Source organism: Panicum virgatum, chromosome 2N (assembly GCF_016808335.1).
Source record: "Panicum virgatum strain AP13 chromosome 2N, P.virgatum_v5, whole genome shotgun sequence".
NCBI classification, from domain to species: Eukaryota; Viridiplantae; Streptophyta; class Magnoliopsida; order Poales; family Poaceae; genus Panicum; species Panicum virgatum.
Window position 1 is genome coordinate 38,698,019 of NC_053146.1, and position 17,145 is coordinate 38,715,163.

The 17,145-nt window shown below is 45.3% G+C and overlaps 1 protein-coding gene and 1 pseudogene across 2 annotated transcripts; both read left to right on the forward strand.

Annotated features, from left to right (window-relative positions):
• Nucleotides 1-256: 256 nt before the first annotated feature.
• LOC120662588 lies at nucleotides 257-1,017 on the forward strand (annotated as a pseudogene).
• An 11,680-nt stretch (nucleotides 1,018-12,697) lies between these two features.
• LOC120660386 (protein AE7-like) lies at nucleotides 12,698-16,901 on the forward strand. 2 transcript variants are annotated; one of them, XR_005669571.1, is made up of 7 exons: nucleotides 12,698-12,807; nucleotides 13,928-14,095; nucleotides 14,212-14,317; nucleotides 14,413-14,512; nucleotides 15,006-15,051; nucleotides 15,147-15,363; nucleotides 16,663-16,901. XR_005669571.1 is itself a non-coding variant. In XM_039938900.1 (6 exons), exons 2-6 carry the CDS (start codon nucleotides 13,978-13,980, stop codon nucleotides 15,245-15,247), a joined length of 471 nt encoding a protein of 156 aa, XP_039794834.1. In that variant the 5' UTR covers nucleotides 12,698-12,807; nucleotides 13,928-13,977; the 3' UTR covers nucleotides 15,248-15,614. The 2 variants fall into 2 exon arrangements, 1 of the variants encoding a protein (XP_039794834.1); XM_039938900.1 differs by lacking the exon at nucleotides 16,663-16,901 and having other exon boundaries at nucleotides 15,147-15,614.
• The last annotated feature ends 244 nt before the right edge of the window (nucleotides 16,902-17,145 follow it).

A 17,145-nucleotide genomic window follows, 5' to 3' on the forward strand; every position in this document is an offset into this window, starting at 1 on the left:
CTTCTTCCGGCCGTCATCGGGAACCGAGGCCTGGGCCCCACATGGTAACCAACCGAGAACCGACCAACAAACTCATCAGCCAGCCAGCCGTCCTCGTCTAGAAATACCCATGGCACCTCCCAATTCCCAAACAAGAGCAACCCAAGAGCGACGCGAGCGAGCAATAAGCCAAGAAGGCGAGAGCGCGAGAGGTGAGCGAGGGTAGGAGACGCAGGAAGCGAGGAGGAAGGGGGGGGGGGGGGGGAGCGAAGGCGCCATGGCTGACGAAACCTTCGACGCGGCCACCATCGCGAAGCTCATCGGCGTCGCGGTCGGGAGCGGCGCCTCCGCAGCCTTCGCCACCGGCGCGAGCAGCTGGTCTACGACTGCGCCCTCTGCCGCCGCAGCCTGGATCAGCGGGAGGAGGTCCGCACCGCTCTCCTGCGGCCACGCCTTCCACTGCCGCAAGAGCGCCAAGTGCGGGAACACCATCGACGACTGGCTCCGCGAGAACCGCATGCGCTGCCCCGTCTGCTGCAAGATCGCCTACCCCGTGCTGCCGTGGAAGGCGCCGCCGACATCTGCGCCACCAGCGCCTCCGCGGTCGCCGTCGACGACGGATTTGGAGGCTCAGCTACCGCTGCCGATGGCGTTGGAGGCGGCGCCACGGAAGAGGCCTCCGCCGCCGCCGCCGTCGCAGTGGTTCGACGACACACTACGGACGCCATCGCTGTCGCAGTAGACGCGCATGATCGAGCTTTGATTAGACGGTGCGTTTTGTCGGGCTGTCTGGATAAGTTTTTGGAGGATGCTTTCATTTCTGCGTTCCTGGAAGTCTGGAACTGGTGGAGGGTAACTGCGTTCCTGTTCTGTTGTTCAGGGTTGTCTTCTGTTCACCTCTGATGAACTAAACATCTGAAGAATTTGGTCAGGAAAGGATCGAAGTATCCAGGGTTTTTGTTATTTTGTTCAGAGCTGCGTTCACCTTTGATGTACTAATCATCTGAATGTGGTGAAGTAATGATGATTTGTTAGTTCTTGGATCCGTTTCTTTTAATAATCCGCACAATTACTTTTTACCCCAGTGGGAGATTTATACTGCTTAGAAGGCATCTTATGCTGAGAAATGTAGGATTCGGTCAGAAACTGTAGAATGCATTGTTGATTTTTCTTGCTGTAGTGCTTGACATCCTCTGTAATTATTTGCTTATGTTCCCAAAACCTGAAGATTTTGTTGTCGAACACAGGATTAATAGACCTTGACCTGCTTTGCTTATTTTTTATGTCATTTTGTTTTGTTCATATGGTTCCTCCTGCATTCTAGTTGAATGATAGCTACAGGAGCTACTGCTTGTGCAGTTATCGTACACCAAGACTAGTATACGACTGATAGTGCCAATTGATTACTCTCATGCAGCAGTTGGGGAATGTGCCTTAGTCCATGTTCCGTTTCATGACTCCTCTTCTGTTTTGATCTATGCAATGGCTAATTAGGTGATAACGTTGGGTTCCAGGCTTCCAGCATTCCATGATGGTGTGTTAATTACCCGGCACAAGTTGCCAGATGGATGAGTCGATTCTCTTGAATATGATCTTCTATTCCCATCGTGCCAGTGAGATATTCCCAAATTTCAGTAGGGTATGGGCTCTGATTTCTTTTGCAGAAGAATTTCCCATTGTGCAGAAGAATTTACCAACATCCTGCTGTTATTGCGGTTCTCAAATCTTAAAAAGTGTCTTTCCAATTTCTTTTGCAGTAGCAGGGCACCTTTGTACTGAAAGACTATTTTGTGTCAGGCTAAACATGATTGCTCTTCGTTTATTCATTAATTTTCATTCCTAGTGATAAACTTTTGTCTGTATTCTTAGGTCCAGAATTCTTGTAGGCACCGGCGTTGGAGTATTCCCTGCAGTTAAATTCAGTTGATTTTGTTTGGATTTAGGTTACAGTCCACTCTCCTTTTGCTGTTATTCACGTGTTATTTGTTGATTCACATTAGCTTTCTTTACTTCTGAACTTGGGGTCAGTGCTGAATTCCCCTCATAGCTTCAGTGTCAGTGTGTCAAAGCATTCATAGTTCTTCAGACTGGCCGATTAGCCAAGTATCACTGCTTCCATTGCGACATCTAACAAGCACAGCATCCGTTGGGCGCGATATGCTTATGGCATCACGTTCTGCTCCTCATCTTCCTCATATGTTTTTTCGATTCAGAATTCCGAGTTGCGAGTTGCTGGTTCTATCAGTGTTCTGCTTCTACACCCTAGCCTAAGACACAGTTTGTTTTATGTGTTGCACACTGCATTTCTGATTCCGTATATTCACCAGTGTATAAAATTTGAACGTATGACGCGTACATCTCGAAGAATAGTGCAAACCAGATTCCTTTCTCCATTTCAGTTTTCCTTTACTGAGTATTGACCACTGAAGCAAAGGCTTTTGCAACGTCCCCGATGCATGATGTGCTGCTCCAGCTCGCCATGGTGGCAGCATCCGACCGATCGGCCATGGAGGCAATGTGGAAACGAGCTGAGATGTGTTCAGGCGGATCTGCATAGAGAAGATTGAACAAGGGGCTCGTGCACGCAATGCTCGGGAGCTCGCCGGAGGCCGGCGAGGTAGCGCCGCGGGACGACGACTCGGCGAGGGGGCGAGGGGAAGAGCCCTGGTCGCTTCATTGGACTCAATTTCGGGTGCATGCTGGCCGTCAGTGGAGGATCGGACGGCCCTTGGCTGCCCGTGGGGCAGGGTTGGACGGTAAATGAAATACCGTCCGGGGTAACTGGGTACCGTCCACCTTCGCTTCGCCGTGTCCGGGGACAAGGCCGCCCGCCGGCGAGCCGAGAGCCTGCTAGCGAGGACAGGAAGGGGAGAATGCTCTGGTGAAAACTCTAGGAGCGCCTCCGCTGCCTGCGGGGGCACCAATAAGCACCGTCCGTTCCGCACGAGCGATGGGGGCTGTAAGTGGGCTGGCCGGCGTCCATGGCGTCCCGTCGCATGGTGTGCCGCTTCCAAGTCTGATGTGGTGCCGCGGTGGATGAACAAGTCTGCGGCGCGATGACGATGGACGAGCGGGCGAACGGACGAGATGATGGGCCGTCGGCTCGTCGCCGCCCGCGCTGCCGTGTATGTGCTTACGTTGCTGAGGTGCGAGGAGATGCATAGCGTGCCGCGGCAACAAAGGGGCGCCGGAGCTTCAGGTAATCAGGTTGTCGAGAACGCGGCGGCGTCCACCCGGGGCGTCGCACCGTGGTGGATGCAGGTGTCGACCCGGGGGCGCGGCGAAGGGGGCGCCGTAACTTCCGGTTCGCCGATTACCCAAGTAGAACGGCTTCCATTGCGACAGCTAACACTAATAAGCACTTATAGATGACCAAATGGGCCATGTTAGATAGGCAGCATGGGACACGACACTAAAAACGAGACACGAACACGGTACGACACGATAGTTTTAGTGTCAGTGCCAGCACGGCACGGGCATAGTGTAGTGTGTGGGCCGAACCCCTCAACACGCAGTGCCGGCACGGACACGACACGGATAATAGGCTGGCACAGGCCAGGCACGGTTCTTAAACTAACCATTACCAGCCCAACAGGCCTACTAGCCGTTTGGGCCAATTTTGGCCAGTGGCCCGCTAACGGCCCACCTTAGCCGATAGCCTGGCATATATAAGCGGGGCGGTGAGGGCCCTCGCCCAACCCCAACGCATTCGCCCGCCTCCCTCTGCCTCCACTCGCCCTCGCCTCGGCCCGCCCGACCATCTCTCTGGATCTCTGAGCCTCTCAAGGTCTCGCCATGCCTCTTCAAGCTCCGCCCTCCGGTCACCGGATCTGCTCTGCCGGCCATCGATGGCCGTCGTTTTGGGCTACACCATCACCTTCCCCCTTGACTCCTCCTCTATTATGGTCCTCGGCTCTTCCTGTTTGATCTAGATCTGCAGCTCGGCACTGCGGTCCGGCCGGCACAGCGCCGCCGCGTCTCTACCGCCGGCTTGAACTTGTAAGGATCACCGGGGTGTCCGAGAGGGGGTGAATAGGGTCGCTAATCGCTTTTTAACCTAGGGCTCAAACTACTTGCATAAGATAAACCTAACACGTCATATACATACTAGTTATGACTAAGGTTTATTTTTGCTATTCTCTACTTACCCCAAAAAGACTTGCAACCTAGCCAAACCTAATCAAACCAACTAGGAAAGTAAAGGTACGCAAGATAGAGTAAATGCGAAAACGTAATACGGTAAGTAAAGAGGTAAGTGCAAAAGGGATGCAAACTCCCGAGTATACACGGTTATGTAACGTGGTTCGGCATAAACGCCTACGTCCACGGGACACCGAGGCTCTTCCGATCACCGTCTTGCACTACGCCACCAAGGCGATGCCGGCAAGCAAAGGCGAGTGCGCACAAGACACCGAGTCTAGCGCACCGCCACCGTCTCTCTCAGTCACCCGGCCGAAATCCACTACGGAGCTTCTCCACCAAGGAGGGGGTCTCCTCTTCCCCCGCATAAAGTATCGTTGCCACTCCACACCAAGTCGGAGGGTCACACGACGGATCACAAGGATTGCTTGCCGCAGCAAGACTTCTCTCAAGGGAGCTCTCGCAAGAACTAATCCCTATTACAAGCACTAAGCACTCTCACAAGTGTGCTTAAGCCTATATGATGTACAATGAAGCTCTATGGTGGTTGGAGATGATCTTTGGCTCTTGTATACTTTCTTGGTCTCCATCAACCTCAAATGAGCCGTGGGGTGACATATATATAGCCCAACCCTCCAAACTATCCGTTGGGAAAAAGGCTGACGAAATCCCTTAACGCCGGTTAAACCGACGCTCCAGTTTTTGTCATCACCAGTTTAACCGGTGAGTGTATTTTCCCAGCAACTAGCCGTTACAAACTTCCAACGGCTATTTGATCAATCGACCGACGCTCTCAAAATTAACGTCGGTTTAACCGGTGAGTGCAAGCTCAGAAACCCCCCGAAAAATGGAGTCTCTAGACAACTGCACCGACGCTCACTTTTTCTTTATCGTCGGTTTAACCGGTGCCTCTGGGTCAGTCTTCACTTCAAGTCATTGCACCGACGAGTTGTCTTCATGCATCATCGGTTCAACCGGCGCAAAACCCTAGTCAGCTTTCTGGGTCCATTGCACCGATGAGTACAATTTGCCTAACGTCGGTTTAACCGATGCCTAACGTCGGTTTAACCGGTGATAGCAAATTGTCTCTGTCTTGTTCGTTTTGACTTGAATTTCTTCACAGTCTCTTCAATTCTTGTCCCTTGGACCGAAGGGCCTAACTACGTCTATCTTCTCTTTGTCATCACTTGAACCTAAAAGCCTGAGAATGGTCATCTTAATAATCATATTAGTCCAAGTGTTGTGTTGTCTATATCAATCACCAAAATATTATATTGAAATATGACATGAGAGGCCATTTTCGCTACAGAACTCCAGCACGAAACTACCACACGAATTCTTCCCCTTCTAGTCCCATCCTCCTCTCCTATCTCAGGTCTCCTCGAATCCGTCCCCAAACCCTTACCCTAGTCTGGTCCTGTGGTCCCTGGTCCCTGCCTCCCTGGTGTTTCATTGCTTCTTCGTCTACCTCGCAGGCAAATCTAGTGCTCCGGATCTGAAGGTAAGCAACCCTAACCCTAACCCTAGCCTAGTTACTCCCTCCCACTAACCCTTTCTTCTTCCTTTGTTTTGCAGGTCCGTGAGGAACCGGAGGCCGGCGATGGCGGACGAGGACGAGATCGGGCACTCCCACAATGATGAGATCCGGATGTAGGGGGGTCGGGGATGACGAAGAGGACTTGGAGGCGGGGCAGGACGACCTCTTTGGCCAATCTGCAGCGGCGCCTATCGACCTCGCCGATGATGGCGCGGGAGATGGTGCTGCTGCAAATGTTGTCGGTGCTGCTGACGAGGAGAGTGTGAGCACCGGCGCCATGAGGAACCGTCCTAGCACTTGTGATGTTTGGGATGACTACAAAAAGATCTTCAAGGTAGTGAACGGTAAGAGAATTCGCTTCCAAGCTAAGTGCCTTCACTGTGGTCGTGTGTATGCTGCTCAGTCTCAATTTGGTACTGGATCTCTTTTGCGTCATCGTGGTAAATGCCCTGTTAGGAATCGTAGGTCAAATTTGGGTCAATCTGTTATCCAGTTCAATTCTGATGGTAGTGTTGGTACCTGGGAGTACAGTCCTGAATTTGCACGTACACAACTTTGTAGGTTGATTTCTAGGCTTGATCTTCCTCTATAACTTGGTGCAATTGATGCATTTGAAGAATACATTAAAATTGCTCATAATCCTCGGTTTGCTTCTGTCTCGAGGCAAACCACCAGTAGGCATCTTGTTAAGTACTACTCTGATTGTCGTTCTAAGCTTATGGAGTGCTTCAATTTTGGTGTTACCTCTGTTGCTATCGCATCTGATATATGGTCTGGTAACGCTAAGGAAGACTACCTTAGTGTGGTTTCTCACTTTGGTAATTCTGATTGGCTATTAGAGAAAAGAATCCTAGGTATGAGGCTCATAGATGTGTCACACAATGGTGATAACATTGCTGAGCATGTGCATGCTGTGCTAGAGGAATATGGTCTAACTGAGAAAGTTATATCTGTTACTTTGGATAATGATCTGCTAATACTTCTGCTATGACCATTTTGACTCCTAAAATTTCTGGTTACATTGGCACTATTTTCCTGCATCAGAGATGTGCTTGTCACCTAATTAATCTAATTGTCAAGTCTGGGTTGAAGAGGTTAAGTACTTACCTTATTGCATTTAGAACAGCAATATCTTTTATGAACTCTTCTAACCAGCACATTGCGGCATATAAAAGTTATTGCATTGCTGTTAATCAACGTCCTAGGAAGTTTGGTTTGGATATGGATGTGAGGTGGAACTCTACCTACCACATGCTTAATCATCTTGTCCCTCATAAGAGTAGTTTCAGTGTGTTTATCCAAACTCACTACCCAAGAGCGGAAGGTGAGCCTATACTGTTGACAGAATCACACTGGTATGTTGCTGAACACATCTTATCATTTTTTGAGCTATTCTATGATTCAACTGTTGCATTGTCTGTTGTGTATGATCCTACATCTGCTTTAATCTTGCATCATATAATTGAGATAGCTACACACCTAAACAACTGTTAAAATGATAACTTGCTTAGATCAGTGGTTGTGACTATGAAAGATAAGTTTCTTAAGTACTGGAGGGACATACCTATGCTTTACTCTATTGCATTCATAATGGATCCTAGAGCTAAGATTAGGGGTTTTAACAAAGCTCTATCTCTGCTATCTAACCTCTCTGGTACTAATTATTCTCCATACTTAACTGAGGTAAGAGCTCAACTTTCTACCATGTTTAACAAGTATGATGACAAGTTTGGTGCAGTGAGGACACAAAAAGGCCATCACAGCCAGCTTGTTCTGGTAAGAAAAAAGTGTCTGGGGTAAGATTTATGGTCCTGATTCTGATTCTAGTACAACAACCTTTGGACTTCATTCTGGTAATGCTCCCTACACCCCCTCCCCTTTATCTAGAAGAACTTCTGCAAGTGCATTGCTTCAAGCAGCAAGCACTGTTGCTGGTCTTGGTATAGGCTCTGAACTAAATTCCTACTTGGATAGTGACAATGTTGCCCTCTTTGATGATGATTTCAACATCATTAAATGGTGGGATGAACACAAACAAACCTACCCAGTTCTTTCAATCTTAGCTAAAGATGTTTTATCTGTGCTTGTCTCTACCATATCTTCATAGTCTGCTTTTAGTTTAACTGACAGGATCATCGAGGAGCGCTGGCGACGACTGTCTCCTGAAATGGTAGAGATGCTCTCATGCATCAAGGATTGGGAGGCCGGTGAAGCAAGAGCGCAGCATGCGGTGGAGGACAAAGAGCTTGAAGCCAGTTTCGATGAGCTTTATCTTGATGGATGAATTGTAATTCTGTAATATGTGTGTGGCTGTGTTCTGAATTTGAACTATGTAATATATAATAATGAAAATTTTAAGTATTGATTGAGCTGGGCTGTACTCTTTTCCTATCTAGGGTTTCTCAAGAGGTGTGAGTTTTACCTAGATAGGTTTTTAATGAGGCAGCCATTACACCAGCTCAAACTTTAAAAATTTGTCTATTTATTTGTGATTGTGGTTTGATCTGAGGTTCTAATTGTATGTATATTTTGTTATGAGTTCGATCAGATGTGATCTTTTTGGCTATGAATTTGAAATTGTCTTTCAATTCTGAGTGTTTTGAGTATATTTTTGATGATAGTGCCTGGGCCGGCACTAACACGTCGGGCTGCTTGTGCCGCCGGCACGACACGGCACGGTTAAGTGCCCTTAGTGTCGTGCCTAGGCCGAGCAACTAGCACGTAGTGCCGGCACGGCACGACACGGTTAAGTTTTTGCGCTCGCCGTGTCGTGTCGTGCCGTGCGGCATGTTTGGACATCTATATAAGCACTCATCTTCCTCATATGCTTTCACGATTTAGAATTCCGAGTTGCGTGTTGCTGGCTCCGTTAGTGTTGTGCAGCCTAGCCTACGACACAGTTTGTTTTATGCGTTGCACACGCATTTCTTTTTTCCTTTCTAATTCACTCTATTCACCAGTGTATGAAATTTGAACGTACGATGCAAACCAGTACATCTCAAAGAATACTGCAAACGAGATTTCTTTCTCCATTTTAGTATTTCAGGAAGTTCCTTTGAAGATGCCAAGAAGCAGAAGGCATAGCTGTGTGGTAGAGCTGAGCGTGCCAAACTGCGCACGGAGTACGCCCAATTTGACCTAGGCCTCTACGATAATGAGCAATCCGCGCCTCCAGCACCAGCAACTACAGTACCATCTAGAGAACAAAGGCGCAAGGACAAGCGAATCCTCATCGGAGCCCCAAAGCCATAGGAGATGTTCTCAATTCTCATCGGCTACCACTAGCACTTTCTCTTCTTCCCACGCTTCGTCCCGCTCCCGCCATTGTCGCTCCGCCTGCCTGCCTGCACGCAGCACGCTCGCTTGCTTTGCCACAACCTCCTCATCTCCGGATCTGCCGCTGCCATCCCCCGCGCCGTGCTCGCGAGGTCAGTCGCCATCGTCAGCACCCAGCGTGGCGGCGTCAGGTTTAGTGAGCGCTCTGCTTCTTCCTCTGGGTGTGTGCCTGTCTGGGCTCTGGGCCCTCGTACTGGCGATATCCTGTGCGCTTCGTGGGTACGCTTTAGGCGCATGATTTGGGTTGGGCCGCTGTGGTGTCTACGGTCAATGACATGTGGGGTCAAATTGTTGCCGCAAAGCTCATCCATACTCTTTGAAGATCATTTCCAAGTTATCATAATCATTATACCTAATTTGAGGTTGCAATAGAAAAATTACCAGAGGCTCATCGAACGGTGGTACTATTCATTCGCATGCTGCCCTTGTGGCTCGGTACTCTTTCTCTCCCTCGAAGTAGGCCATTGTGTGAGTCTTTAACCTCTATACCCTTATTGATGCCATCCCGCTTAGAACCCTCCAGCTTATTGATGCCATCCAGCTTATTGTTGGCGTGGCGCTGGAGAGGTAGGATGGGAGGGGTGGCGGCGGCGGGGTGAGGAAGAGAGCCATTGGGGACGGCGGGGGAACGAAAATGAGAGAGAGAGAGAGGGGTTGGTCAACGGGGACCAGCGGGCGCGGCGTCATGAGGAAATGGGCAGGGGCACCGAGGTCTTTGCGCACGCCTCTGCTGACTCGGAGCCAGCGTGTCAACCCGCCGTGGACTGTCACATAGTCAAATGTGGTAAAAAAGAAGGAGCCGCTGAACAATAATTGTATAGTTGTAGGCGACATCCTAAGAGTGATAATCGAGCGAGTGCCACTCGGTATAATGGTAAAAATGTAAAAATCCAAGAAGAGGAGAGGAGCTGGAATAACGATCGATCTGCTCGGTCGCGGTCGGGCTCACACATGACACACTTCGCCGATGTACTACTACGCAATCCACCAGTGATTTTTCTTTATTTTTGTTATTTTCTGATTTTGCAGAAATGACATGGCAGTGCGCCTGCCCTAGTTTTCAAAATTCTTTTTGCATAAATGGAATCTGCAAATTTATATATACTTATATTTACGAATGAATTGGTGATAAGTAAAATGTTGGGAATATATACTTATGCCATTGAAAACCGTTTCAAATGACTGTAGCTAAATTAAATATCCATAAGAGCATATCCAAGAGTTTTTCTAAATTTTTTTCTATAAATTATTATTTGGAGAGACTTCTACATAACATTATTTTCTGTATGTTTTCACTCTCTAACATCTTTTCTATACCTTGTGTACATTCTAGGAAGCTATTTCCGTTGTCTATCTCTGGTTAGCGAGAAATGTGGAATGGAGGATTGCTACATTTGGATAACTACTTTGAGAAGCTGTTAGAGGGTATTCCATCAAAATCTCTATTCCTAATAATGAGGAAAGATATAGAGAGTCTTTTGGAGTTGCTTTAAAGTGTGCGAAGTGCTAGTAGGTATCTACCGTCGTTTCGGATTGTTGTAGCCAAATAAATTTTACACTGTTGTAGCCTAATGAAATGGTTATAAGTTGTTTGTACTCTTCGGAACTAAATACCGTTAGATACAATGATGATTTATAGTATACTTGGTATATGTTGTGTTAATACAGTTTATTGTGTAAGGAAAAGACGGTTGGTTATGACGTGTAAAATTTATTTTAATTTGCACAAGATCTTTTGGTTACTTAGCCCAAATCTCAAAATGATTAGGATCATAAGTTGTATCTAAGTATATGATAATACTTAGTTTAGTCATAAACTCATAACCTTATTGCTATATATCATGATATGAAGCCTATTCCTATTTGATATCTTCAATGAGACATACGACCTAGAAAATAGGAATTAAGAAGTGGCATTTAGAAGTGTTGCTGACTTTACATGAGATTTTTGGATGCTACATATCGCTGATGTAGCGTTGTTTGCACCTTAGTTACAAAGTCTACTAATTAAGATTTTCGCAATATGTACTGTTATGTCACTCCCATAACACTCCCCTTGATATTTGTTTTCTCTCTATCTCTCAAACTCATATAGTTGCTTATTGTTTGTATCCAAGGTTTTCATTTTTCTCTATATAAACAGTGACTTGTGACTTATTTTGGATACAATTTTGATTTTTTAAAAACAAGCATCGTGGCCGCAAAGATCGTATACTTATGCCTTCCACGATGGTGCATGCACTATCAGAGGACAAAAGTTAGAGCTTCGCAAGACAGAAACAGGAACGTCAGGAGGGGCGAATGAGCGAAAAACTGAAAAACTATCACTAGCACAAGAGGTTAATAAACGAAAGGCACATGACGGGCTGAGATAGGACATCATGAGTGGTCGCATGGCGTATCATGTCAACATTTCGAATTTATAATTTCAGCATTTTGAACATGAAAATGATGAATACATGTTAAAAAGTTGTGGAAACAACCTCAAAACATGTTTAATCAAGACTCCAAATTGTTGAAAGGCAAATATTTATTTAATAGTAAATTATTAGAAATATTAAAAGGAAGTTGTCTAATAAAAGACGGAACAAATACCCAAATAGTAAAAGAGACGAAAAAAAACAAAACTAGACTTGCCGCGCGCTGGCCAAACTGGACCTTCTGGCTTGCTGAATGACGTCTCGAGGCCCGTGGGCCTATCCAACGTGAAAACAAAACACAGCTAGTTCCGTGTTCGCTCTTTTTCCATTTTTATATTAAAAAAAATTCAAAAATATATATCGAATAGGAAATTTTTTAAAAATAGGTGTCTGTCGCCCCCCTAATGGACGACAGGGTGGCTGTCGCCCATCCAGTGGGCGACAGGACGTGAATGTAAAAACAAATTTACATTTAGATCCTGGCACCCAGGGCGCATTAAACAGTGAACTTGTAAAATTAATATAAAATCGTAGAAAAATCAAAAAAATACAAACTCAACGGTTCTGGATTCTATGAAATAATATCTACAACTTTTGTTACATAAAGTTTTTCATTTGATCAATGTATCTAAATCAAAAAAATAGTTCATGTACCTAGAAAAATCTGAAATAATTCATTTGGTCTAGTTGTGCTTATCTAAAATTTACCAAACTTTTTTTATAGCTCTTAGGAAATAAAATAATGGTACTGTAAAAATTGAATTCTAATACTCAGTATAGCAGCATGGATAAATAACCCATTTAAACTAGACATATTGCAAGATCTAATTTAAAAACTTATTCTAGAAATGTTTTCTGGGCCTACCAATTTTGTACAAGCCTATGCTCACCATATGCAACACTCTGGTCAAAAATGACATGCATCCAAAGGATGGCTCTTGAGATTTAAATAAAAGTGCATTAAAGTGGTATTTAAAATAGAGGAAGATACATTGATCAAATGAAAAACTTTATGTAACAAAAGTTGTAGATCTTGTTTCATAGAATCCATAACAGTTGAGTTCGTATTTTTTTTGATTTTTCTACAATTTTATATCGATTTTATAAGTTCACTGTTTAATGCGCCCTGGGCGTCAGGACCTAAATGTAAATTTTTTTTATATTTAGGTCCTATCGCCTACTAGATAGGCACCCTGTCGCCCAACTTATTTTTAAAAATTTCTCTATTCAACATATATTTTTGAAATTTTATTTTTTTTAATATAAAAATAAAATAAAACCCTCCGTTTTGCGTTCAGCTCTCTCTCTCCTCCTACGCCTCCTATCTCTCTCAATCTCTCATGCGAGTCGAGGAGCAACGGCTTGCGCCGGCGGCACGGACGCCGCTCCCGCCAGGTACGCCTCCTCCCCGTCGTCTCCTTCCGATTTTTTTTTTTTGTCTGCGAACTAGATATAGGTGAGAGAGGGGCGAGAGAGGAGGGTCGGCAGTGGCGGCGTCCGGCCAATCGAGCGGCCCGAGCCGCGCCGCCCCCAGCCGCGCGCCCCGACCCCCAGCCGCGTGCGGGAGCGGGGGACGGGCGGTCCTGCGCGTCCGGCCAGCCGGCGGGGCTCGCGGCCGTTGGGGACGCAGGAGGAGAGGGGGAGGGAGGTCGGGGAGGGGAGGGGCCGAGGGAGGCGCCCCCGGCCGCCTGGCCCTGCTCGGCGTCGCGAAGAGGGTGGGGAAAGGGAGCAGTTCGGGAGGGGAAGGAGTTTGGGGAGAGGAGGAGGTGGGGAGTGAATAGGGGGCCAAAAGTAGGAGGTGGGTTGGAATTGCTCTAAATTTATACTTGAGGCTGTCAAAAAAAAGTTTATCTTTCAAATTTTTGAATATCAATACCCCAATCATGGGCCTGCCCCTAACCGTCGGTCACTTCGCTGGCGACAAGCATCTTGCATGGGTATGCCCGATTGAATCCCCTTCCCGTCCTGCTGCACGAAATCAACCACCCATACCCTAAAGTATGGTACTTGTATGAGGATCTGACCATGATTTTATGTACTAGCTTCGATTTTTTTTTCTTTACAAAAATTATTGGGACTGGGTTTGGCCGTGAGCCCCCTCTTCCATATGTGGTAGTTTGTTGGACAGGCACTATAGGATTGACCTTCATGCCTGGTGGTTCGAGGTATGCCACTGTTAGGATTCAACTAAACTGGCTAGGGTGATTTCTAGATCAAATTTACTAGGCTTTGTTCTGTTTAAGTTTCATGAACTGAACATGAATTCCTAGTGTTCAGCAAGCGGGATATTTGATTCTGACTATCTTCAAAGGAACCATTATGCATTAGCACTTTAGCAGTTAGCAAACAAACCATTATTTTGCATGATTAGTTTGCCACACATGGATGAGTTCAAAGTGCAGTCTGGAAAATAAAACTTAATTATTATTGAAGAGTTTTCTGAGATGTAACTAGTTTGTGCAATTTAAAGAACATATAATGCTCTTAACACATTTTCACACCTTTTGACTTGCAGGACTATCTTTCTTATCTAAAGTTAGCGCATTGTGCTAAGTAAAAACGGTTATGGGGTTGATAAATGCTAACCCTGTAATCCATGAGAAAAAAGAGAGGCGCGTACGACAGGCACCGGAGACCACAGATGAAAATGCAGTAGAGCCTATAGATCAGCTCGAAATATTTGATATCCTTCTTTATGATTTGCCTAATATGAATGTAGTGAAGCTTGTTTTTTCTGTTATACCATGTATCTGAAATTTCCTATCTTAGCCATTTGGTTGTGCTCCTTAATGTTCTTACATCACATTAGAGATATAAAGGATCCAGAGCACCCATACTCATTGGAACAGCTGAATGTGGTAACTGAAGACTCAATTGAACTGAATGATGAAAGAAATTATGTTAGGTAAGTTGTCATATTTAGGTTTGTTGAGTTGGATGCTACACTTCAGGATTGCTAATGAAACTCACTCTTGAGGATTTGTATATGCTTTGCATCAGGGTTACCTTCACCCCCACAGTGGAGCACTGCAGTATGGCAACTGTTATTGGCCTCTGCATACGCGTGAAACTCATTCGGAGCCTCCCTCCTCGTTACAAGGTATGCTATCAGTGAATGGCTTGAGGCAAACAAAAAAAAAACCCTTATGTTATGATTATGCTGCAAGAGCAATTAAGTTCTGATATGCTGACATTATGCCCAGTTTAGCAGGTTCTAGTGATATGTCATATACATAGTATCTTGTCAGAAAGGATTAGTATTGTTGCTTGGTGCATTTTCATATATTGTACATGTTCCTGAAATGTGTACCATTTGGCATACACCTATACTTTTGTTGAACATAAAATTTGGTCAATGGTCAAATGGTTACAAAATTAGTAGCTCATGTACATACCTGCTGCTCTGTAGGCAATTAGACCATTTACCAGCTCATTTGTATATCTTCTTTAGGGGTCAGGAAGCTTAGTTTTTTTTTTGTCACCATGATAGGGAAATTGCTCCCTTTTTTTGTGTGTGTATGGTTGTATGCGCTATCTATCATTTGTAATTTGATGACAAAATTCATCTGGTTTTCTGAATCTGATTTTTGCAGGTGGACATAAGGGTAGCCCCTGGATCACACTCCACAGAAGCTGCCGGTATATGTTCTGTTGAACAGCTTCTGCATTACAGTCATCACTTTGTTTTTTCCTGGCTCAATATCGCAGTGTATAAATGTTTTCTTTGTTTGCAGTGAATAAGCAACTGAACGACAAGGAACGTGTTGCGGCTGCTTTGGAAAACCCAAACCTACTGGACATGGTCGAAGAGTGCTTGTCGCCAACATTTGACTGAGGCCTGAACATATCTCGGCACCATGGTGTTGATGTTCCGAACTCACAAAAGCTTGTTACCCACATGGAGTTCACTCCTGTCTTTTGAGAATCGGGATGCCTTGGCTGTTGCAGGAGGTATGCATGAATTTTGGTTTTCCACTAGTTATTGTATTATTGTTTTTATTTTCTTCTGGACGGCTTTGGTGCTTGTGATTTTCCTGAGCGAAGGGAAACGATGTAATCAGGTCTTGTGCTGTAGCTTTCAGAGTGTTTTCAATGCCACCGCGTTTTGTGGCTGTAGTGTATACCCAAACAATCAACTAAACTTAGTAGGAGAATACGGGAATCCTCAAATATCAAGTTGTTCCTCATTCTTTATTGGGGCATGCTTATTTTCTTAGTTTCCTAGCACGGTCTTTCGTTATGGCATGCCCTTAGTTTGTGCGTAAGGAAATCATGATTTCTTCTTGAGTATCGTTTCTTGGCCCAGCTGATTCATGCTAATTCTGTGGCCTATAAATGCCTCTTGTGTCTTCCCGCTATAGACAGAGTCGCCCATGAGCATGATATGCGACTGAAGACGCAGGCGTGTCTGGCTACAAGCGAAAAACGCATTTGCTCCAGCTCCACCTCGTGTTATTGTCGCAACTTTCTTTGGATAATATATAATTGACCTTTGCTCAATTTGGAGAAACTGATAACTATGATGCTCTATTTTACTTGTCATTTCACATGCTTGCCATTTTTTCCATGCTGTACCTAACTGCTAGCTTAATGATTGCTGATTAAAATCTTTTTGCATGTTTGCAGTGCGAGACCAGGGTTCACCAAACCGGTGGGAACCGGTCCGGTTTGACCGGTAACCGGTCAAACCGGTCCGGCCCGATTCCGGTTTGGGCCGGTATCAAACCGGCCCAAATTCAAAATTTAAATTTGAATTCAAAAAAATGAAAAATTCCCAAAAAAATCCTAAAAATACTTCAAGGTGCGACGAATCTAATGGTGTCAAATTTTCTCAAAAATTCATTCATTTAGTATAGTTTGCGGAGATTTGAAGTTAAACAAAAAAAAACGTGCATACAAAAGTATACAAATACAATGTAAAAGTAGTACAAAAGAGGGTTGGAGGGTTCATTTAGGCTAAAATATGTTATACAAATATTTATTTAGTATACTTTGCGGGCATTTGAATTTAAACCAAAAAAGAAAAAAATTGAATTTGGCCGGTTACCAGTCAAACCGACCGGTAAATCGGCCAAACCGACCAGTAAACTGGCCAAACCGACCGGTAAGCCGTTCCGAGCCAGTTGCACTGCGGTTTTTGAATTCAAATTTAAATTCAACCGGTTTGGACCGGTTTCCGGCCAAACCGGACCGGTATACCGGTACCGGACCGCGCCGGCTTGGCCGGACCGGTCGGTAACGTTAACCCTATGTGAGACCCACTCGAATCGAAGCGCACCTGCTCAGCCTGAGCTCACCAAAATCAGAGGCGAGTTGTGCTTCTTCCTAATGAGTCAGCTCATCAAGAAAATTGGCTGAGTTTTATGATAGTAGCTAAATGTGATTTATTTTGGGTAGAGACTTGTTGTAACAAATAGAACTTCTATAACTTTTTGAAATCTATCGGACTATGCCTGTGAAATATATTCTGCATGTGAAATGTGGTCATATACACTATACCACAGCCCTGATACACCAACTGATGATCTGTCGGTAAAAGCCGTTATACCGACGGACTATCAGTTGGTATAGATGTATACCGACACCACATATTTGTCGTTGTAAGTGGCGTCGGTATAACTTATACCGACTGACATAGATATACCAACAGATAGTCTGTTGCCATACAAAGATATACCAACTGACATATATTTCCAATAGATGATCCGTTACAATGTTTATGCCGACTGACAG

Bases quoted from the DNA above. Each gene is read 5' to 3' on its own strand.
- LOC120660386 (XM_039938900.1), top strand. From the start codon at position 13,978: ATGGGGTTGATAAATGCTAACCCTGTAATCCATGAGAAAAAAGAGAGG. The intron at 14,318-14,412 runs GTAAGTTGTCAT...GCTTTGCATCAG, and splicing joins GATGAAAGAAATTATGTTAG to GGTTACCTTCACCCCCACAG. The intron at 14,513-15,005 runs GTATGCTATCAG...TGATTTTTGCAG, and splicing joins GCCTCCCTCCTCGTTACAAG to GTGGACATAAGGGTAGCCCC.